The 24,482-nt window shown below is 40.9% G+C and overlaps 1 protein-coding gene across 2 annotated transcripts in view; it reads left to right on the plus strand.

Annotated features, from left to right (window-relative positions):
- The first annotated feature begins 15,514 nt into the window (after window positions 1-15,514).
- Window positions 15,515-24,482, plus strand: part of ARFGEF1 (ADP ribosylation factor guanine nucleotide exchange factor 1) — a 149,238-nt gene continuing 140,270 nt past the window's right edge. For both annotated transcript variants that reach the window (XR_011421556.1, XM_023648500.2), the window contains exon 1: window positions 15,515-15,777. Coding sequence is in view for 1 of the 2 variants with exons in the window: in XM_023648500.2 (XP_023504268.2) it covers window positions 15,654-15,777 (124 nt within the window). In the remaining variant the exon portion in view is untranslated. The remainder of the gene's footprint in view (window positions 15,778-24,482) is intronic.

The raw sequence follows: 24,482 nt of genomic DNA on the forward strand, positions 1-24,482 counted from the left end.
GTTATTTAGGTAGGCCCAATGTAATCACAAAGGTCCTTAAAAGTAGTAGAAGCAGGCAGAAGAGAGTCAGAGAGAGATGTAACTATGGAGGAATGATGAGAGAGATGCAAAGTTGCAGCCTTTGATGATGAAGGAAGGGGGCCACAAGCAAAAGAATGTGGACTGCCTCAACTAGCTAGAACATGCAAGAAACAGATGCTCCCCTAGGGCCTCCAGAACGAACACGGCCCTGCTGACACCTTAATTTTAGCCCTTTGATACCTGGGTTGGGCATCTGACCTACAGAACTATAGAATACCAAGTGTGAGTTGTTTCAAGGCACTAAATTTGTGGTAATAATTTGTTACAGCAGCAATAGGAAACTAATGCAATGAGTGATTCTGGTTATTGTTTTATGGAGGGTTTTGAAAAGAAGAAAATTTGATATTTTCCAAATTTTACATAATGTATATGTACTACCTTTATAATCAGGAAAATCTCTTGTTTATAATTTTTTTCAAATACTGCTAAAATAATAATGAGGGCTGTGGTAGAAAGTTTTAAGCATTTAGGCTCAAAACTGGCGATGCTCCAATCCTTAAAGTTCTTAATGTCATTTATTCAGAAAATTGATGTACAAAGATTCACACCACAAAAAGTGGCAGAGTTTATTTTAATCAAGAGTTGACAAACAATTAAAACTTACTGTAACAGAGGGGTTGGCCCAGGGTCCTAGCAGTTAAGTTCTCGTGCTCAGCTTCAATGGCCTGGGGTTCACCGGTTCAGATCGTGGGCGTGGACCTACTCACTGCTTATCAAGCCATGCTGTGGCAGGTGTCCCACATATAAAATGGAGGAAGATGGGCACAAATGTGAGCTCAGGGCCAATCTTCCTCAGCAAAAAGAGGAGGATTGGCAGCAGATGTTAGCTCAGGGCTAATCTTCCTCAAAAAATCCCTCAGTGTGGGGCCAGCCCAGTGGCGCAGTGGTTAAGTGTACCCATTCTGCTTCGGCAGCCCAGGGTTCCCCAGTTCAGATCCCAGGTGCGGACACGGCACCGTTTGGCAAGCCATGCTGTGTTAGGCGTCCCACATATAAAGTAGAGGAAGATGGGCATGGATGTGAGCTCAGGGTCAGCCTTCCTCAGCAAAAAGAGGAGGATTGGCAGCAGATATTAGCTCAGGGCTGATCTTCCTAAAAAAACAACAACAAAAAAAAAACAACAACAAAAAACCCTCAGTGTAGTAGATATTTATTGAGGACCTACAGAATACTAGGCACCATCTGGATCCATCAGATGACATGTATCTCTTCTACAGAATTCCTTACCGGACAAAGCATGGCGTTCTCTGGCCAGACAGTGTGCAGCCACTCTCTGACACATTTCCCTTGCATGAGCTTCCTCTGCTGTGCTCAGTGGCTGTGGTGGCAATTCTGGAAGTCAGGGCTGGGGTCGGGGCGAGGATGTTAGACATGGTGAGGCGAAGCTAATGGCGGAAACGGTGGTGGCACTAGAAGAAGGATGAGTAGAAGTGATAGGCTATTTCACAATTCATTAATTAGGACACCGAGGCTCCACAAAGATGTCCTTGTTTGTTGCAACATGTTGATTTCCTTACTCTCCTTTGGTAATTTTTGAGCAGGCCAGGCGGACCAGAGAAAAGTCAATGCTATGTCTGAAGGGAGGAGGTAAAACAACCACCTTTTTCTTCACTTCCTCCAAGCTCCACAGCATGTTACACAAAGCTCCAGTGCCTTGTCCAACATAACTTCTCATGTCCTGTTTTCTTTCTCCAGACACCATTTGCTGGAAGCACACCATGAACCCTTCCTTCCTCCCACCTCACTCCTGAGCCTCAGACTGTCAACTCTCCATCTTCACGCTGTTCCCTCAGCCTGGAATACCCTTCTTTCCATTTTAAAATTGATTTATCCTTCAGAACTCAACTCAAATGCCACCGCTCCTTGCAACAATCTGTGAAACCATGTGCCAAGGACTTTCGTGTATTCTATGTTATTGAATCTGCTCCATTTGAGTCTTGCTTTCACATCTTACAGCGTGTTTATTTGAACCCAGGTTTTGTCCACTGCTGGGTGCTGCTGCATAAGACCTCCATTCAGTTGGGAACTGTGGTCAGTTGCTCTTGTCTCTTTGCCCACTTAGCTCTATGCATAAGTCTCTATATTATCACTTCTTTTGTCCTGCTTCACAATTAGTTACTGTTTTACATGTTTGCATCCTCTCTTCTGACCCAACTGTCAGCTTTTTGAAGACTGATGCTTTGTCTTACATATCCTCCTATGAAGTGTACATCCACAATGTGTAGCATGTAGGGCCTTATGAAAGGCAGACAAGCAGGCCAGTGTGTACACATAAAACATACATATAAACACGTAAAGTTACAGATCAGGGATTTCTTCTCCAACTTCTTCTCCTACTCATGAATACTGACAGAGTCGCAAGGTTTCAAAAAGTTTAGGACTTTTCCTTGACACTACCATGACCTCTTAGTGTGGAAAGTTCATGAGTGGGTCACAGACTGCAGTTAAGAAACATTAGTAAAATTGTTGCTTGCTGCTACTATTTTCTTTAAAGCCTTTAGCTAGCAGGACCCGTTGCTTAATGAACTGGAATAATGATTCTTATAGAAATGGCTCTAGGATTTCAAGGTGGAGTAGTAGATACTATCACTGGAGAGGAAGTACAGGGAAATAATTAACTTCAACAACTGAGCAGAGACCACTCCTGCCCCTCCCACCTGAACTCACCTTTGTCTTACAAAACAAGTTGTGGGGTGTGGGGAGACGGGACAGACTCTGGGAGACTGGTTTAACCTGTTGGCTCCAATACTCAGACCAATAAGGTAATGGTAGTTCAAGCCAGATTTGAGACTCTGCATTCAATTACTGAAGAATTTCAAAGCCCATTAAAAGCAGCATTGACATAAGTAAAAACTAAGTAAATTTCACATGCTTCTGGTCATTTGAAGAGCAAATGGGTCTGATAATTCTTAGAGGAAATAAATTGTTGATGCCTTTCAGGAATGACATCTCCCCAAATTATGTTACTAATTTGCTCCTAAGTGAGGAAGATCCTAGAAACGAATACATGTTTACAAAATAAAAACTCTAATGTAAAATACAAAGGATATCTCTTTTGCCAAAATCTATTTGTTTCAAAGTTGAGAATTAATTTTGATGCTTTGAAAAAATTCTCTCTCTTTGTGTGTGTGTGTGTAAAAGTAAATAGTTTTTCATTTATTTTACCATATCGTGTATTTTGCAAAACTACATAAATATTTATGTATATATATGAATACATGTGTGTGTATATATGTACTCCAGAAGCAGAGATTTCTTCTTGTGGAATATGTTTTTCCATTTGCAAATGAGATGAAGAGATGAATTAAAAGAGCTATAACTGTCTGTTCTGGCTAGAGCAACAAGTAGAAATATGCAGTCATTTTTCCTCTACCCTCTCAATGACCTTTTCTTCTCCATCAGGAAGGAATGATTGTCAGTGTCCCTTGCGTACCTCCTGCTCTCTGGTAGTGAGACGGAAGAGGCTTACAAAGGCCTGGTGCTACATATTCTGGAACCAAACATACTTAATCTTTAACTATAAAAGTAGAATGGAAAGGCAATCACATATAAATACCATCATTTTTCTTCCCCGGTCCTTCTCTCTCAAACATATAACCAATTACAAAAATGTTAGCCTAAGGGAACATTTTAGGATGCTGAGGAATTTTCAAGGGAGGGAGGATGAGAGTCCATTTTATGACCTCTAGATCCTACTCACCCTTTCCAATGGCCAATTTTATCATTGTCATTTAGCAATTGTGTTACAATTTCAAAGATTAATGAAAGTTTCCAAGAGTGTTGGTGGACCAGGAGCCTTCTAGCTCTCATTTTAGAGAAAACAGAGTGGAAAAAAAGGAGGGAGAAAGAGTGGAGCAGGAGTAGGAAATTTTGCAGACACATTCTTTAGGTTAATGTTTACTGACATAACTGGGGTCCAAGCCACAGTTAACTAACCAAGTCCTAATTAAATGTGATGGAGCAAATTTAACCCTCTATAGCAGTAGTGCTCAAACTTTAGTCCATCAGAATTACCACAAAGTCTTGTTAAGGCACAGATTGCTGGGCCCTACCCCAGAGTCTCAAATTCAGTAAGAGCCCAACCACCTGCCTTTCTAACAAGTAAATCAGGTGATGATGATGCTGTTGGTCCAGCATCTTCTAGCAGTTATTTGCAATCCTGACCTTGCATCAGAAGACTCTTCTTTGCAGGTTTTGTAAAATCCTGATACCTGAGCCCCACCCTAGATCCACTGAAACAGAATCTCAGAGGTTGGTCTTGTCAAAGATTGATAAATCTGAACACTATTTAAAGCAGTAAGGATAGATTTTATTCAATAACTAGCTATTGCAGTAGAGAAGAGAGTCCAGCATGAATTGAAATCAACTTTGTGGAAACAAAAGGCAAGATACTTTTTAAAGTTGGGGTATGCTAAGGGAAAGGCATTGAGGAATGTTAAGAGTCTATATGAGTAGGCCATCTGGGTTTGTTAATTGGCACTTACCCTGAGGAGAAACAAAGCTGTCATATCTTTAGAACAGTAGGGAGTGGTGCAAGTTAGAAAACCCTTACCCTCCCACAGGGACTGGGAGCTAGAATAAGAGGTAGCTCCTTGAAGGTTTGCATTTCAAAGAAAGATCCTTGAGATTCTTGAGAAGACAGTTCTGGGTGGTATCGATTTACATCACAAAACGACAAAGAAAGGATTTATAATTGCAAGATTTCTAAAGTAACTACTCTAAGAGGAGGTTTAGGGGCCTATCTGCCCATCCCCAGGTTTTGGCCAGAACAAACAGTAAATTCTTCTGATAGCTTTCTCAGACAGGAATTTAAGGGGGCTAGCATTGTCATCCTAGGCATGCGGCCTTGAGCTATTAGAAGCTACCCTGGAATTTCTTCAAGTCGCTTAGTGTGTGAAGAGGATTGGGTAGGGGAGGGGAATCATTTGTGCTGAGAGTCTGTGGTTTTTACAGGCCAAGGTTGGGATGAGGAGCCTCACTAGAGTTTGGTCGAGGAAAGAGTCTTTGTCAGTCTAGTCATCTGTATATTGAAACTTGTCTACAGAAGATTCTAGCGATCAGGTTTGAAAACCAAGTCCTGCAGGAAGGAGATTTACAATACTAGAAGAGAGTCAAAGTTTGCTTAAATGCATCTCTTTTATAAGTTCTCCTAATACTTACACAACTGGAGAAGCAATTGGCAAACAGGAAAGATTTCTGCACTATTCTATGGTGTGGACATGTAGCATTTCAGAGCAGCTGCAATTACCTTATATTTTATAAAGTAACATTTCATTCAAGTTCCAAGTCAAGGAAGATAAGGGACTGAGAAGTTAACGGTAGCAAAAACCCTGAATTCTTTTTTTTTTGTTAAACTTTTTCAATATTTAACAATATATTTAGGGACATCTGACTGTTGACTGTGAGAGACATAGTGCAAGCCCCTTCCTCTCCATGTCCAGAGCCACTCCTATACATACCCAGGGAAAATCATATCAAATGGCATCCCCTCCCTGCAGCATTTTTGTTCAGGGGAAATTATGTTAAAATAAACTATCAAATGCAGCCTTGAATAAGATAAGAATTAAAAGGGAAATGCAACCTAAGGGAGCAATTTCTTTGCTGATGGGAGAGTGAACTGGTTATGGGATCTGCTATCCTTTGAATTGGGTCCCCCCTGAAACGTTGTTGAAGCCCTAACCCCCATTGTGACTATTTGGAGACAGAGCTTTTAAGAGGTAATTATGATTAAATGAGGTCATAAGGGTGGTATTCTAATTCAATAGGATTAGTGGCCTTGTAAGAGGAAGAGAGAGACATCACTCTCTCCATGTGCACTCACTGAGGAAAGGCCCTGCCAAGACCCAGCGAGAAGGCAGCCATCTGCAGGCCAGGGAGAGGGTCCTCACCAGAAACCAAACCAGCCAGCACCTCAATCTTGGACTTCCAGCTTCCAGAGCTGTGAGAAATAGATTTCTGTTGTTTAAGCCAACCAGTCTATGGTGTTTTGATATGGCAGCCTGAGTAGACTAAAACAGGATCATTTGTTCACTCATTCATTCATTCACTCATTTATTCAACAATTTTTCCTCTTTTAGGCACTGGAGATATGGCAATAATCAAAATAAAGCCCCAGCCTTTGAGGAGCTTGTATTCTAGAGGAGAAAAAAAATCAAAAGAATAAATAGATAGTGTAAGAAATAGTAATCAGTGCTACGGGGGGAAAATAAAGCAGAGTGAGAGGGATACAAGAGCAGGGAGTGGCTATTTTATGTAGCAGAGGCAGGGAAGGCCTCACTTATCAGATGATGCTTCAGCAGAGACCTGAAGGAAGTGAGCCATGGATTGTCTGAAGGAAGAGGATTCTAGGCAGAGGCAGGAAGTACAAAGATCCGGAAGCAGAGCATGTTTGACAACTTCAGGGAATAGCAAGGAGGCAGGTGGCTGGAGCTAAGCAAGCAAAGGAGAGAATAGTTGAGTGACTGTAGCGGGACGTGCATTGCACAGAGACTTGTAGGTCTGCATTAGGACTCTGGCTCTTACTCTGAGTAAAATTGGAAGCCACTGAAGGGCATCAAATGTAGGAGTGACATGATTTGGCTTCCATTTCAGAAGAATCCTTCTTACTGTTGGGTAAATGGTGGTGGGATGGGGGAAAAGTCAGAAGCAGGGAGACTTGATTGAAAGTAGATAGATGCTTATTGGGAGTTTTAGTTTACTTTGGTTTGGCTGTTGAAACAGCTAATGGATGCATCTTTTGGTGGGCCTCCAACAACGATTTTGTTCATATTCTTGGGTTATTAACAGATTAAATAGAAAATATATTGTATTTTTATTTACACCCAGGAGCTAGTATTTCCCTTTTGACCTTAGGTTCTAGGGTGTTTCTAAGATTCCCTTTGGTTCTTCAACAAACTTCACCAAAGCCTGCTCAATGACTTTTCTCTCTCTTCCTTGATAGACCAACAATTTGCCTAATATCTTAGGGCTATGGGCACTGTCTTTATCCAACTCCTTCCTGCCTGTTGGAGCAGTTTTTCTCACACATCAAGGTGCACACAAATCCCCTGGGAGGATCATGTTAAAGTGCTGATTCTGATTTGGCAGGTCTGGGGTGGGGCAAAAGCACTCTGCATTTCTAGCCAGATCCCAATGCTACTGGTCCTTGGACAATACTTTGAATAGCAAAATATTAGAGTATTCACAGGATCCTACATACTTTAGATAGTCTTTTCGTGAAGAAAAAAATATCCAACAAATGTGTACACTGAGAAATTTATTCTTCAGTCCATTTCTATTGAGTGAGAATGTTGGGCCCCAAGAAGGAAACTGAATTATTCTTTCTTCTTTTTCCAGGAAATTAATTCTTTAAAAAAATATGTAGACATTCCTTGTTTGGAAAAGAAAGGGAATAATTTTTATTTCAATTTATTTTTGTAATAGGCAATACATTCACAGGGTTCAAAATATAAAAGATATAAAATAATCCCAGTGATATATCCCAACTCTCACTCCTGAACACCGAATTCCCCATTTCTTCTGTATTTTCCCAGAAATAGTCTAAGCAATTATAGTAAATACACATGTATGTGTGTATTTTTGCACAAATGATAGTATATTATGCCTACTATTCTGAAGTTTTCTTTTTTACATCAATGTATATTAGAGATCATTTCATATCAGTACATTAAAAGCATCCTTCTCTTTATTATGGCGATGTAGTATGCCGTTAAATGGATGTACCATAGTTTAGCCTCAAAAAGTAGTTTTAAATTGATATAATTGGAACTGACAACTCTAAAAACTGTAAATGAAAACAAATTATAATCTAGTTTTCCACCGTGGCAGAAAGATATTTATGCACAAGATAAAGACTAGATTATCATTCCTATAATGAATTAAAAATTTTCCTAAATATTTCAAAAAAATTAAAAGATTTTACTTAGCCACATTTCAGTGGTAATATTTTAAAAAGAAAACAATGTTGACTTTTTCCAGTATTTATGGGATTTCCTTTGGATTAGGAATCATGTGTTAGGAAATTGCAGAAAACCTTTCAGGTTGAAACAATAGTAAACCACTAAAAAGAGCTTTGAAAGTATTTAAGCGTTCACGGACAGTTCCAAAAAATGTAACTTACTGCAGTGGAATCATTCATGCACTTCAAGAGTCTTGCTTACATACAGGTGAGTGGAATTACGTGTAATTATCCAAAAAATTCCATTTGTGGCCTATATGGATGACTTAGCCTCTTTACTAACAGACCCCTCTAGCGTTAATATTATTTATATAATTCTACTGCTTGATATAGCAAACCTATGTTACTTTTGATTACCTGAAAACTTCCAGAATCAGTCAGCTCTCTCTACCTTATATGAGTGGATTCTGATTTAGTAGTCTCATAGAAATATAATTGATATTTGGTCATGTTAAAAGTAGAGGTTTTTTTAAATTATCATAGAATAAAATTGATTTTTTCTTGTGAACAGTTCTATGAATTTTAATACATGTATGTATAGATTCATGTAACTAACTGCCACCATAATCAGGATACAGAACATTTCTACCACTTCAAAAGAAACCTCCCTTTTGCTACCCCTTTATAGACACACATCCTACCTCCACCTACAACAGCTGACAATCATTGACGTTTTTCATCCCTATAGTTTTACCTTTTCGAGAATGTCATAGAGATGGATCAGTCAGTATGAAACCTTTTGAGACTGGCTTCTTTCACACAGCATAATGTCTTTGAGCTTCATCCTTGCTGTTGCATGTATCCATAATTTGTTCTTTTGTATTGCTGAGTACTATTCCATCGTATAGATATACTACTGCTTGTTGAATCTTTTACTCAATCAAAGACATATGAGTTGTTTCTAGTTTTTAGTATGAATAGAGTTTCTATAAACCTATGTTGACAGGTTTTTATGTGAACATGAATTTTAATTTTAATATTCAGGAGTAGGATTTCTGGGTCACATACTGTTTGTTTTATTTTATAAGAAACTATGAAATTGTTTCCCAGAGTTGCTGTGCCATTTTGCGTTTCTGCCAGCAACGTATGAAGGTTCAGATTGCTCCACATCCTCTCTTGCACTTGATATGGTCAGTATTTTTTATTTTTACCACTCTAATAGTTGTGTAGTAGTAGTTCACTGGTTTTAATTTGCGTTTCCTTAGTGTTAATGATGTTAAACATCTTTTCTCATGCCTATTTGCCATTTGTACATCCTCTTTAGTAAAGTGCCTGTTCAAGTTTTTTTACTCGTTTTTTGGCTAGGTTGTTGTTTTGTTTTTCTTTTTACTGTTGAGTTTTGAGAAGTTTTAAAATATGTATTCTGAATACAAGTCATTTGTTAGATATGCGATTTTCAAATATTTTCACCCATTTTGTAGCTTGTCATTTTATTCTCTTAACAGTGTCTTTCACAGAGCGAAAGTTTTAAATTTTGTGAAGTCCAATTTATCAATTTTTTTCTTTTATGGATCATGATTTTGTTGTCATACCTAAAAACTTTTTGCCTAATCCCAGCTCAGGAAGCTTTTATCCTAGGTTTATTTTTGAAAGTTTTATAGCTTTACATTTTACATTGAGATCTATGATCTTACAGGAAAAATTACACAATGTATGCAGGCCAGAAGAGAATAGTACCATGAAGGTAAATATTTTCTACTCCTCTAGGGAATTACATAACTTAAAGATTTTTTTAAGGAAATTTAAGTGCTTATGCTTTCAGTTTTATTATTCTGTAAAACATTAGTGTTTGCTGATTTAAAATTCATGGAAAATTCTATTACTTCCAACTTCCAGCTCTAGATTTGTAATCTTTTTCTGCAACAACATTCTAATTTTTTCGAAACTTTGCTTTTATTATTTATTACATTATAGTCTCTTATTCAATAAAAATTTGCTTGCTTTTGTTATCTTTCCAAATTAAATTCTTCATTCTAGCATGCTCTGTTTACCCTGTCCAATGTATTGATACTTTTCCTGCAGCACAATAAGCAGAACTTCTGAATCTTAAGACACACTTTATTCATTTATTTCCTTAACAAACAAGATGAAAACAAGCAGACTGATAAAAGAGGAACATCAAATTAGCTTGCCAGCTTCTTCATATGAAAAGCAAGAAAGCAGACTTGGAGATGGCTTTTCTTATATTAATCATGTCATCATTGTGGTCTCAGAAAAAATGATTTATTTCTCTGTTTAACCAATGTTTCCCATCTTCTACTAGGTTGCCTGCTTTATCTTTTCTTGTATCTCTAGTTTTCAAAAATTTGCAGTCTGATTAAACACTACTGTGGATATACAATTAGGTATAAAGTATGAGATAGATGATGCTGTAAAAGGACAGAGAAGGGTGGTATTGGTGCTATTGGAGGTAGAAGGAGAAAATTTAGAAGGGGATGAATTTCAAAGAGGCTTTGAAGGTTGGGAAGACTTTGGGGAGAGTAAACAAAAGAAAGGCGGTGGGAGGCACTCTGGATTGCTGGAAGATAAACAAAGGCAGTCAGGTGCAGATAGGCTTGGTGTTTGGATATGTGGTGTGGGGATGCAAGGAAGGAAGAGGGACTCTTGGGGGAGGATTCGGCTGGAACTTGAGTGGTGCATTTCAGGGGAGGCGGGAGGCTGTTTAGAGAGGCAGTCAGTGTGGCTTAGTTGTTTAGAGTATGGGCTCTGGAGCCAGACTTTCCAAACTGTAATCTAGGCTCCACCACTTACTAATTGTATGATCTGGGCAAGTTATCTAAATTCTCTATGTCTCAGTTTCTTCAGTTATAAATCAGAGCTAATAATGGAAACTTCTTCATTTGGCTTGTGTCTGGCTCATAATAAACCCTATATAAATCTTAATTATTATTATTACTACCATTACTAATGAGAAGTTAGATGGAAAGTCAGGGGAGGGTCAGCTTATGGAATGTTTTGAAAGCTAAAAGAATTTAGAGATCATGTGAAAGACTACTTGAGGCGTCATGGTTTTTTTAGGCAAGTGAACATGATGCTATTTTTGATGTTAATATTGGCTTTTAACATCAATCAGATGTATTCAGTATTAATTAAAAATTTATTCAGATTTTATGTAATTTTTATGTTACACTGAACTTATATCTATATTTAAAAGGATGATGATAAAGCACATCAACCGAGATGCTAAAACCCAGACCAAGTCATCTGCTGTTTGATGCTATTTGACTCTTTGGAACCAAAGTGGAAATATTATCCAAAGAGAAAAGTCAAGGTAGCTAATATATAGCAAAGTTATAAATGAAAGGGAAAATGATTAGAGTAATTGGGTGACAGGAAGGTAAGATTGCAGACTGAGAGGTAAAAATAGCTTCAGGAAAGGGCTGGCCCCATGGCCGAGTGGTTAAGATCGTGAGCTCTGCTGCAGGCGGCCCAGTGTTTTGTTAGTTTGAATCCTGGGCGCGGACATGGCACTGCTCATCAAACCACGCTGAGGCGGCGTCCCACATGCCACAACTAGAAGAACCCACAACAAAGAATACACAACTATGTACCTGGGGGCTTTGGGGAGAAAAAGGAAAAAATAAAAAATCTTTAAAAAAAAAAAATAGCTTCAGGAAAGAAAATATATTTTAAAATTTAGAGGATGATAGGCATTTCAGAAACATAGAATTTGAATGTTTTGAAAATAGCAGGGAGTCACATGCAAATGAATACTGAGATTGGATTTCTTATTTAAATAGGTTGGATAAGCACCAAGCAACAACAATAATAAAATTAAAAAATAAAAGGAAACATACATACAGGGAAATATACTCATAATTTCGTGTAAAAATTGCCTGAGCCTGGCACCTCTTTACCCTTTTCCCTTACCCCCTCCCCTATAGTTGTCAATAAAAGACTAAAAATATTATCTTCCCCGAATATCAACTTTATTTTAGAGTTTTACCTTACATTTTGCTCCAGGCAGTTCAGAGTTAATATCTTGAGTTTCAAATTGGGTGAGAGTGTCCACCTCCCAAGGTGGTGCACACCCCCCACCCTCACCCCGCCCCCACCTCCGCCCATCACCACCACCATTTGAATGAAGTGCTAGACTCAGCAAAGGAGGAGAATTGTCCTCTGGGAGATAGGAGGGTAGAGGTCATTCCTTTTGAGAGGGTCAGGTCATATCTCAGAGGAGGTGATTCTTCTAAAACTGAAAGCTGCACCCTCACTGTCAAATCTGCTCTTATCCCAGCTCTGGCTATCTCTTCAAACAGTGTTTCTACTCATTCACTGGCTCTGGTCAGAAACATGGCATTCATTTGTGACCTCTTCCTTTCTTTTACCTTCACTCCAATTCATTATTAAGTCCTGTCCATTCTGCCACCAAAGGATATCTCAAATCTGTCTGCTTTGTTGCATCCGCCCTGCTAGCACTCTGACACTACAGGTCTATCTAATCTTTATGCAAATCAGAAAAAAGAGCCCCTTTCCCTAGGCTGGAGATTATAAACTTTATAATCTCTGGATTAGACAGCCCCATTTGCTGTCTTTCTGGCAGATGTGATCTCCAAAACCTTGTGTGGTGGTCCTGGACCCCAGCTCAAGCCACGCTGCACTGTTGTAATCACCTCCTCACTGTCTTGCCCACATCCACTCTCGTCCTCTTCTAATCCATTCTCCACAGAACAGGGGGATTACTTTTCAATCACCAACTTGATCACTTCACTCCATACTTAACCCTTCTATAGATTTCTATTGCTATTGAGATGAAATCCCAAACCCTTAACATGGCCTACAAGATTACATAAGATCTGGTTTCTAGTGCCCTCTTTATGCTTATGGCACCATTTCCCCATGACAACTTTCAGCCATATTGCCTTCTTCCGGTTGCTGAAACTTGCCAAGTTACCCCCTACCCTGAGACTACCTGGGAAGTTCTTCCTCGACAGTTTGGCTAATTTCCTTCAGGTCTCAGTTTAAATTTACTTCTTCAGGAAGCCATCCCTGAATCCAAAATCTAAAGTAGATCTCCTCATAACGCTCTACTCTTTACTTTAATCACACTTAACACATTTGTAATTATATATTCACTAGTGATTTATTTGTTTAATATTCTTTTCCCTACTATATACTATAAGCTCCACAAGGGCAAGGGTCATGCCTGACTTAGCTCAGTGTCTTTCATTTATTCAAGTTTCTATTCAACAAGTTTATACCAGAGGCCTTCTCTACGCCAGGTACTATGCTAGGCATATAGAAGCAAATAAACGGATGAAGTCCTTGCTCTTATGAAGGAAACAGACAACCAATCAATAAACAAGTAAGCAGACAACATGAACACATATTGTGATATGTATATGTGCTATGCAGTAGACTCTGAGCACTTCAACAGCAAAGATCTCCATCTGTATTATTCATTAATGAATGCCAAGTGTATTGTTTAGGATAAAGCTAGCTGCTAAATATAGCTGAGTTTACTTTGTTCATGTAAAGTCCAAAACAAATATTCCTGATGAATGGATGGCTCTCCCCCAAATGGTAATTCAAGGACCCAGACTCCTAACTTGTGGCTCTGCCATCTTCAGCATGTGACCATAGAAGGGGAAAGAGCATGGAAGATTACTTGTGGAACACTTCTGTTTTTCAATGAGCTAAGCCTGGATGGCTACATCTAACTGCAAAGGGAGGCTGGGGAACACAGTGTACCTCTGTACTGAGAAGAGTAAATGGACTTGGTGATCAGCTAGCACCTTCAACAGCGCCTAGCACAACGCCGGCATTAGGAAGAAATAAGATAAATTAGAAACGGAGCTTGCTCTCAAAAAGTTTATAAAGTTTATAATCCATCAGCGTGTCCATAGAAATCAGTATTGTGTCTGATCTATGAGTAGGCTGAATCTCTAATTTCCAGGAATTTAGAGATAGGCTTTAAAATGAAATTAATGAACTTACAGATTTTCTCAGGACAAGAAAGTTTTAAAAATTAATCTATTTGTCCACTTGAATTCAGGGTCACCTTCAAGGTTTTCATTTTTATTTCTTATGGTTTTTCGCCTGTCCCAAATCTTGTCACTTCACAGTTTCTCCATTCTTAGGTTTGGATAGTTGCATTAGGTCACGTCTGTAGTCAAGGCAATCGAATGGATCAGAACTGCGAGAAACACGTTCTAGCAATTTGGGACCCTGAGTTGACAGAGCCACACAGTAGATTTGAACATAGAGACGTGCTCCTAGAGCACCACGTAAGTAAATTCTTCGCATACATTTTTAGAGTATTCTTTAAAATTTTCTGCTCTGAAGGAAACACTGTAGAAATTTTAATTCTTTGGTATCAAAGCAGACACATGGTCACGTGTGCGTGTGTGATAATCGGTTTGTACTTAGAGCTTTTCCATTCGGAAACTGGTTTTCATGTCCTGCACTGAATCTGAATATTAAAGGCACAGAAACACAGAGCTCTGACGGACCACATCAATCAGCAGCATTCACTTGTTCGCTTAACTCAATTCAGAAATGATCTTAAATCTAGAGTTTACCGATTTATCCTACAGAGATGAAAAAGTGAAACATTCCGGAATCCTTGCTAAACTGGCTTTAGTTTACTCTTCCCAAGAGAGAAGCTTCCCTGAGGTAGTCGGAGGGCACAGTCCCGGATAGCAGTTTCGTGCACCTGGGAAAGAAATTGAGAGTCGAGCGCGGCGGGTGGAAATACAGCCGGGCTGAGTATGGGCGATGCGGGTGTTTCCGCGCCCCCAGGAGCGGAAGGGACTGCACTCCCACCAACGGGACCTCCCGTCAGTCGGAAAAGCGGAGGCAGCGTAGCCGGGAGCGCCGTTCACCCAGCTGGAGCAGGGCTGCCGGGGGCCCTGGGTCCCGCAGCCGCGCCGCCGCAAGGAGCCCGACGAGCCCGGCGCGGCGCCGCAGGACGCCCGCCACGCCCCACACCGCCCTGCAGGCGAACGCGGGAGGCGGCGAGGCCCCGCCGGGCCGCCGTAGCGCTGCGGCTCGGGCAGCTCCTCCAGCGCCGCCCTCCGCCCCCTGCCTCCCGGCGCCGCGGCTGCTCTGGGCAGGCAGCGCCGCCGCCGCCGCTGCCGCCGCCGCTTCCTCCTCTGCAGCCGTTCGGCCGCTGCGTGACGCGTCGTTTCCTCCCAACATGGCGGCCGGGGCAGGTCGGCGGTGATGGAGGCCGGTCCGCTGCCGCGGCGGGTGCTAATCCCCACAGTAGCCAGGGCAGCCCTGCTCTCGCCGGGCCTCTGAGCCGCCGCCGCCGCCGCCTCGGCCCTCGGCCCCCGGCAGCCGGCCTCCCGGGCTGGGCTCCCTCGCCGCCCCCGGGCCGGAGGGGCGAGTGAGGGAGGTGGCCGGGAAGCGACCCCCGGGCCGGGCGAAGCAGAGGTCCGACGGGCGCGGCCCTCCAGGGGCGGCCTCTCGGGGGGCGGTGAAGCTCGCGGCGGGACCGCGGCTGGTCCCGCTCGCCCGCCCGCCCCTTCCTGCTCCTGCCGCTGCCCTCCACGCCTCCTCTCCCCCACCTCCACCCCCTCGCCTTTCTCTCCGCGCTTCCTCCCCTCCTCCTCCCCCCTCCAGCCGCCGGGAGCCGCGGGTCGGACGAGCCGCTGCCGCCTCCTCTGCGTCCATGTATGAGGGCAAGAAGACGAAGAACATGTTCCTGACCCGGGCCCTGGAGAAGATTCTGGCCGACAAGGAAGTGAAGAAGGCGCATCACTCTCAGCTGCGCAAGGCGTGTGAGGTGGCGTTAGGTGAGCGGGGAGGAGGCCCGGGCGGGGGCGGGGGGGCGGCGGGGTCGCCCGGGGGTTCGCCCTGGGCCGGCGCGGCTGACCTCAGGGAGCCCTGGCCGGGCTCTCTGCTGCCCGGCTGGAGTTGACAGTAAGTCGCCTGGCTGTGGGGTAGAGGCAGACTGGAGGAGGAAGGGCAGTTAGCTGGGCTTGGGATCGACTGGAGAGTGAGGAGATTGTGTCGGTGGACCTTGCGGTGCGGACGGGATTCCACCCTTTGTGATGAACTAGAAGACGAGTTGTTGTTTATTAGCTTGGAAATTGAGGTGGAGCTGATTTGTCGGGATTGGGCGTGGGAAGGGTTCCGTATCGTAATTTCGATAACTTTATCGTTTGGCGTGGTACTTTGGGAACAGAGGCTGAAGTTGTTCCCTTGTTGACAGTCTCGAGAAGGGCTTTGCAAGAGGTGCAGCCCGTTCTGACATCTGTCCGCCTCCGCCACAGGAAAAACATAGAGTAATGTTGTATCTGACTGGGCTGACCTGGAAGAACTAGACCGGAGGTTAAGGGGTGGGGGTGGCGATATAAAAGCGGGGAAGGAAAGGACCTTTAGATAAGCTGGTTTTAGTGACGAGGAAGCGGGGGGGTTTTAAATGGGGAAAAGGAAAAAGACAATGACACCCACCAGCCACATGTCTGGACAGGGGCAGCTGCTCTCAAGCTTGAATTGTGATTTCTAGTTTAGACGGAAGAGATGTAGTGTGATGAACCCCATAGAAGGGTCAGTCCAAACAATACCTATAGCGAGGACGGGCAGACGAGGAATTGTTAAAGGGGAAACACTGACAACTCTGTTGCATCCATCAAAGATGAAATCATTTAAGGAGAGACTAGGACGCTTAACACGAAGATGAGTTCCTAATGCTTACACCTTATTTTGTAGCACAGGAAATAGACTCGATCAAATTGATGAGAAAATGAAGCTTGTTAAACGGGCTTTGGAAAACAGCGTTCTTGAGGGGGAAAAGAATCCAGGATAACTCAAATGTATGCTAGAGTAAAGGGTCAAGACAGCTTAAAAGCAACTTTGCCTTTTAATTACTAAAATAAATAGGCTACTTTTTAACTTGCTATAATAAGCTATGCTGTTTTTTCCTTCTTTTTTGGATCCTTAAAAGTGGTGATATGAAAAACATTATTGAAGAAATTTCATTTAAAATTTTTGAATCTGTAGTATAGTTTAGTTTTTTTGACCCCTCGTGGATCAGAAGTTTACCATTTGTTATTCTTGTAGCTAACAAAAGACTGTTCCAGGTGAATGAGAAGACATTGTACAATGGTAAAAATTGAATTTATATCTAGGTCCTGAAAGGAATAGTTATTAAATTGGGGTGGGATGAGGGAGAGAGTGATTTTTAGAATTTTTAAAAGAATTATTGTAGGTTTATGAATAACTTGCAGATTCAAGAACTCAAGAGATTCTCACAAGTTTTAGTTTTTGAGGCCAGATTTTCCATATTAGAGTATATTTTTAATATACTAAATTATAAGTATTAGACTGAAGAAATAAGGTGTGTTGTGTACATGAATTTTTCCTCTCCAAAATGCTAATATAAGTAAATGTATTTTAATGGAAAGCTCACTGGAAGGAGAGTCTGGCATTTTAGGTTCAAATCCCAGTTCTGTTACATTGCAGTATAGGCCCTGGGCCTTAGTTTCCTTCTCTGTCAAATTAGGATATTGGACTTAATGATTGTAAGGCCACCTCCCCTCTAATGTGCCAAGAATGTGAATGCACTATTCTGTTAAGTTGTGCCTTGAATATTCCTGCCCTCTTGATTGGCACCTTTAGAGGGCCTATAGGTTGGTCCTTGCCGTTTTGAGACATAGGAACTACTTGGTAGTGTGTGTGCCAGCGTACCAGGATTCTCTATTCCAGATTTTGCTAGTTTTTACTTTTTTGTTCCTTCTGTATGATTAGCAGAAGCTGAGTGTGAGGAATATGACTACCCAGGCAGGGCCTGGGCACCAGAGTACTTTCTTTACCTGAGATGTATAAGACCTTTTCTCACATTTCATAAAAGTTAGTTTAGCCTCCTACAAAATCTCACTGAGCAATCTTAGGGTAGTTAATTTCTAGTGAACTTTGTTTCTTCCCTTCTGATTGTCCATCTACATTATCACCCAAACATAAGTTGATAGGGAGGGCTCATTTCATCTTTGCAGAAAATATAGTGTCTTGCAGTAAGATGGTATCCCCCAATATGCATTGTCTCTGGAAACTATTGTAGACTTCCCCTTTCCTCTTCACTGCTGAGACCTGGGCCAGGCCCACTTTGGGCTCTTGATAACCCATGTAGCCATCAAGCAGGAGGAGAAAGTAAACTGGAATGACCTGGTTTGATCATCCCTGGTCTGTACGTTGTGAGTGGATAGGAGATGGATGGTGGAGGTACAGAGGTGGGTGTTGTAATCCTTCTAAATAGACTTTCTGAGTAGACCTTCTAAATATACCTGCCTGCATTCATTCTCCCCTTCAAATTTATTGAACACTTACCATGGAGCTGAAGGGAGACGGACAGTAAACAAGAAAATACATAGTATGTCAGACTTTTAATCCTTTGTTTTAAAATCATCTTATTGGCATGTGAGTAGATTTCAGAGCTCTGGTATTCGAAATTAATTCAGTCACCTTTTAACATAATGGCTAATTATAAATAGGTCTTCTGTAAATAATAGTCATGAAATTACAGTTCATCACATATTCTTTAAAAAAACTATTTTTTTTGTTAAAGTATAATTTTTAGGAAACCTTATCTAGATTAGGGGAGATTTTACTTCATTAAAACAGAATCCCTTCTCAAGGACGCTACATAAAGGAACTTTTATTTTCACAAAAAGAAAAATAAATAATAAAACCTTTAAAGGGGATGAAAATTATTTAAAAGTTTTATCAAATACTCTTACATGTCAGACTTTCTTTTGAAGTAAACAATGCTAAAGAAAGAAAAAAAACCTCTCACACTTGCGTTGTTACAATCAGTGTGAAGCCCACGGGCCCAGGACCTGCTCTAGATTGCCCTCTCTTGGTACTTGCCCCTCTACAGCTCTCTGCAGCGAACACTGAACTTTGCAGAGCTTCTAGGCTGCCCTAGCTTAGCTTGATCCATTCCTGCTCTCTAGAATCCTGAATTAAAAATAGTCTGGCCATCTGCTGGCAGCTGAGACAACAGCTGAGCTATTTTTAGTTTCAAAGAATTTAGGATTGTTGCGGGATTGGGCTTGAAGGTAGCATTGTTTGTCTTGGAGTGGGTGCAGTTGAGCCATATTCTGGTCAGGCCTCTAAGTTTCAGGAGTTTCTTTGATGTTAGGGCTGTGACTCCTTTAATTTCTGCTTCTAGCATCAAATATCTATGAAGAGGTTCTGCAAATATTAGGATGAACGAGTTCACGGATGGAGGCTGGCCAGCACTGATACAGAATAGAAGTGAAAGGGGTGACTGGAATAGGAATGAAATGGGTGACCAGAAGAAGGTTTTAGAAGCGTGGGAGGCATACAGAGGCAGCTGTAAGGGTGGTTTCCCAGCAGAGATATGGGAGAATGATGGAGAAAGAAAGGAATTGGTTAGAGAAGTAATTTTTGCAGCAGACAGGGTGTGAATTTGTGGTGTTCATCATATTTTAAAGTGATCTTACTGATTTAGTTTTCTTATGTAAGTGTCCATTACCTATAACTGTAGTCTCCCTCAGAAATGTAAATATAATATTTAGGCTAAAAATTTACAGAACTTGCTTCCTTCTGCACTGCCAATCCCACCCTGATTTTGGTTAACAGTATTATAAAAAAAGGAATATATAGGGGCTGGCCCCGTGGCCGAGTGGTTAAGTTCGCACGCTCTGCTGCAGGCGGCCCAGTGTTTCGTTGGTTTGAATCCTGGGCGCAGACATGGCACTGCTCATCAGACCACGATGAGGCAGCGTCTCACATGCCACAACTAGAGGGACCCACAACGAAGAATATACAACTATGTACTGGGGGGCTTTGGGGAGAAAAAGGAAAAAATAAAATCTTTAAAAAAAAAAAAGGAATATATAGGTGGAGAGGAAATTACTTGAATGCTTTTGGCCTAGGTTTTATGCTGCTTTTGGTAATTTCATTAATTTTTGTCACTCCACCATTTATGAAAAAATAATGACTCACTTCTAAATAATACCCTGCAGACAGTGAACATTTTAATTATTATTTAAATCCATTAGCAGATCTCCTTTTATATCTTCCTTCGTATCTAAAGTAAAGGTGCTTTCAGCAAGCCAGGCTGCCAGAATTTTTGAGATAGCTAGAAAAAAGAGCGTAATGAATGAAATGACTGAAAGAAAGATTCTATTAAGTTTGAGTTGAAAAAAATAAGTTTGGGTTACAGTGTGTACTCTTTCCATTGTGGAGATTTACAATGCAAATTAACATAGTTAAGATTCTGAAAAGTCCTCTAAGAAAAAAACCTGCTTGATTTTGTTTAGTGAAGTTTTTCGCAAATTTATTTGACCCCTTTTAGTATCCGCTAACACTCCTAGGAAACATTGTTCCTTGGAATTTACTTTGGGACACTGTTTAAGATAAAGAAAGGCAGAGCAGATACAACAGCCCAACTACTGATGAGACCATTCTGTAGAAGAATCATGTGTTTTGGGAAAGCAGGAGTCCTGTAGACAGTCTGGGAAGGAGAAGAAGGTCAGAAATAAGGAGCATTTGGGAAGAGTGTTATCAAGATCAGAGGACTGCTTGCTTACTAGCTCTTTCTTTTCTTTCCCATCCTATCTAACGGCAGGCAGCTGATTTGACTCTCCTGATGTTTAACTTGTAGAGAAAGTTTTGTTGGTAATTGTTTTTTCAAAGCAGGACAGAAATTTATTGTGAATGGGAAATAATTTGGGGAATTATTTGTCATAATATTCCTCAAAAAATGGAGCAGGGGATATTTGAAAAGGAAAAGTGCATAAATAAGTTATTATTGTCATTCAAAATTAGATATATTCTTCATTCAGATGGTTGTTGAACTAGTATGTGTCAGATACTGTTCCAGGGCTGGGCGTCCAGCAGTGAACCAAGCATGCTTTCATGGAACTTAAATTCTTTTGGGTTGAGGCTGACAGTAAAAAACAAACTAATATATATTATATTGTCAGATTGTTATTATCTGAAGAAATATTTTAGAAGGGTAAAGGGAGAATGACTGGGAGTGTGACATTAGATAGTGTTGTCAGGAAAGGCCTCTCTTATGAGGTGACATTTCAGCAGAGAAGTGACGGAAGAGATTCATCCTTTCAGATACCTGGATGAAACAGAAACAGAGGCAAAAGCAAGATAGCTGTGTGCTTGGTACATTCCAGGATGAAAGGCGGCTTTTGTGGCTGCGAGGAGAGTGAGAAGAGTGTTGGTAGGAGAGGAGGGCATCTTTGGATTTTATTCTATCTGTGATGGAAGACACTGGAGTTTTGTACAGGGGAATGACATAGTAGATTTGCATTTTAAAAGGCTCACTTTGGCCAGAGATGATGGCGATTTACACTAGGCTGGTAGTAGTAGAGAGAGTGAGAATTGGTTGCATTTGTAATATATTTTAAAGGAGTTCATAGAATTTGCTTATGAGTTGGTTGTCCGACAGCTATCTTGTAGCCAGAGCTTCAGGATGTTTGAAGATAGCATTTACCATGATGGGAAATACCAGGAAAGAAACAGCTTTTGGGAAATAAGTTATACAGTAAAACATTTTCATCCAACCCTTTACATGTATTTTAGATTTTTTTTTTTTGCTGAGGGAGATTCACTCTGAGCTAACATGTGTGCTAGTCTTCCTCTGTTTTGTATGTGGGTCATCATCACAGCATGGCTGCTGACAAGTGGTGTAGGTCTCTGCCTGGGACCTGAACCTGGGTTGCCAAAGTAGAACCTGCTGAACTTAACCACTAGGCAATGGGGCTGGCCCCTACAATTTTTTAACAGTAGAATTTCTTGATAGTATGATAGGATATTTTCTACTGAGAAAAGGACACAATTAAAATGTAAGATATTTATACTGAGAATGCCCAAGACAATTTCAAATTTGAATTGTCAATTTTTTTCCAGTGAGGTTTCTTCCTAAGGGAATAAGCCTTTCACATAGTATTGATTACAGTACACAACTAGTCCTGGCCCCTTTCTGGATTAGGATCTTTGCAGATGTAATTAGTTAAGGTTCTTGAGATGAAATCATCCTGGATTTGGTGTGAGTCTTAAATCCAGTAACGGGTGTTATTGCAAGCAGAGGATGGGACACAGAGACACAGAAAAGAAGGCCATGTGAAATAGAAGCGTAAATTGGAGTTGTGTTGTCATAAGCCAGTGAACACCAAGAGTCATTAGAAGCTAGGAAGAGGCAAGGAAGGGTTCTTTCCTGGAGCCATCAGCAGTGGTATGGCTCAACCAACACCTTGAATTCAGACTTCTGGCCTCCAGAACTGTGAGAGAGCAAATTTCTGTTGTTTCAGCCACCAAGTTTGTGGTAATTTGTTAAGGCAGCCCTAGAAAACTAATAAAAGTTCCCTTTATCCTAATCTTTCAGACCCTGTTTGATTTATTTGAGCTTTCATTTATAAAGTATACCATATAAATGTTTAAATAATCAATACTGTCTTTGGCTGGTCTCTCTTTCATGAATCTAGAAAGTGATTATTCTGAGGCTTTAGTGTGGGTGAGCCTCTTGAAAAACTTGTTGAAAAAGAGTCCTGGGCCCAAGTATTTAAAAGTTTTATGTTCTACTTTTTTTTTTTTTTTTTTTTGAGGAAGATTAGCCCTGAGCTGACATCTGCTGCCAATACTCCTCTTTTTTTTTCCTGAGGAAGTCTGGCCCTGAGCTAACATCCATGCCCATCTTCCTCTACTTTATATGTGGGATGCCTACCACAGCATGGCTTTTGCCAAGCGGTGCCATGTCTGCACCCAGGATCTGAACCAGTAAACCCTGGGCCGCCGAAGCAGAACATGCGAACTTAACCACTGTGCCACCAGGCCAGCCCCTGTGTTCTACTTTTGATATTTTTGTTTGGCTTAGATTTAGACTTGATATAACTAAATTAGTCTATATAGCCTATGTTAGCTTTTCATTTAGGAAAGGTTGTGGAAAACAGTCTTTAAAATATTTCATGTTACTGGGCTGGCCCTGTAGCCTAATGGTTAGGTTCCACACACTCCACTTTGGCAGCCTGGGTTCGGCTCCTGGGCATGGACCTGTACCAGTCAGCGGCCACCATGCTGTCTGTGGTGGTGAACCACATACAAAATAGAGGAAGATTGGCGATGTTAGCTCAGGGTGAATCTTCCTTGAGCAAAAAAAGAAAGATTGACAATGGATGTTAGCTCAGGGCAAATCTTCCTCAGGGGAAAAAAAATCATATCACAATATTACTTCTGGCAGTATCTTAAAAAACTGTGGGACAGTTAATTTTTTTTCTCGCCTTTGAATCTGAAAAGGTGTGTGGTGAGACTTCACTTAATCAGCTGTTTAACAACCCTCGTCAATCCAGAACCTTCCTAAGAAATGAAATAATCAGTAAAATTAGAGGAGAGTCCCTCTGCCTTTACTCAGTCTGTTTACTTTTAATTACACATAAGTCCAACAAATTTGGCAGTTTACTTTTTATTTTTTTAATAAACAAATCCTTTTCTTCAAACCATTTTCAAAAGTAAAACTAGGGGCAACATCATCCATGGCACTGTTTGCTGGAGATAACTATTGTTAACCTTATGAAAAACAACTTTATTGAGGTATAATTTGTGTACTGTAAAATCTGCCCATTTTAAATGTAATGATTTTTAGTAAATTTATTGAGTTGTGCAACCATCACCATAATCCAGTTTAGAACATTTCCATCACCGTAGTAAGGTCCCTAGTGCCCATTTACAGTTAATCCATATTGCCACCCCCAGCTCCAGGTGTCCACTAATCTTCTTTCTGTCTCTAGATTTACCTTTTCTGGACATTTCATATAAGTGCAGTCATACATAAGTTGTCTTTTGTGTCTAGCTTCTTTTCACTAAGTATAATGTTTTTGAGGTTCATTCACATCGTATCAGTATTTCACTTCTTCTTATTGCTGTATTTAGTATTCCATACTGTGGGTGTACTACATTTTGCTTATCTATTCATCGGTTGATGGACATTTGGGTTGAATGAATAATGCTGTTATGAATATTTGTGTGTAAGTCTTTATGTGGACCTAAGTTTATCTTTCTTGCTTTTTTTTTTTTCTGGGAAAGATTTGACCTGAGCTAACATCTGTTGCCATTCTTCCTCTTTTTTTTTTTTCCTCCTCTCCAAAACCCTGGTACATAGTTGTATATTCTAGTTGTAAGTCCTTCTAATTCATCTGTGTGAGCCCCTGCCACAACATGGCTACTGACAGATGAGTCGTGTGGTTCCCTGACCAGGCACTTAACCTGGGACGCTTAAGTGGAGAGCGCCAAACTTTAACCAATAAGCCATCAAGGCTGGCTCCTGAATTTTTTTTCTTTTGGGTAGATGCCTAGGGGTGGAACTGCTGGGTCATATGATAAATTTATGTTTAACTTTTTAAGAAAGTGCTAAGTTGTTTTCCAAAGTGGTTGCACCATTTTATATTCCCACCAGTAACAAATGAGTTTCTCCTACATCCTTGTGAGCCAACAGTTGTTAATTCTTTTATTTTAGCCATCC

The sequence above is a fragment of the Equus caballus genome, chromosome 9 (genome assembly GCF_041296265.1).
Source record: "Equus caballus isolate H_3958 breed thoroughbred chromosome 9, TB-T2T, whole genome shotgun sequence".
Lineage (NCBI taxonomy): Eukaryota > Metazoa > Chordata > Mammalia > Perissodactyla > Equidae > Equus > Equus caballus.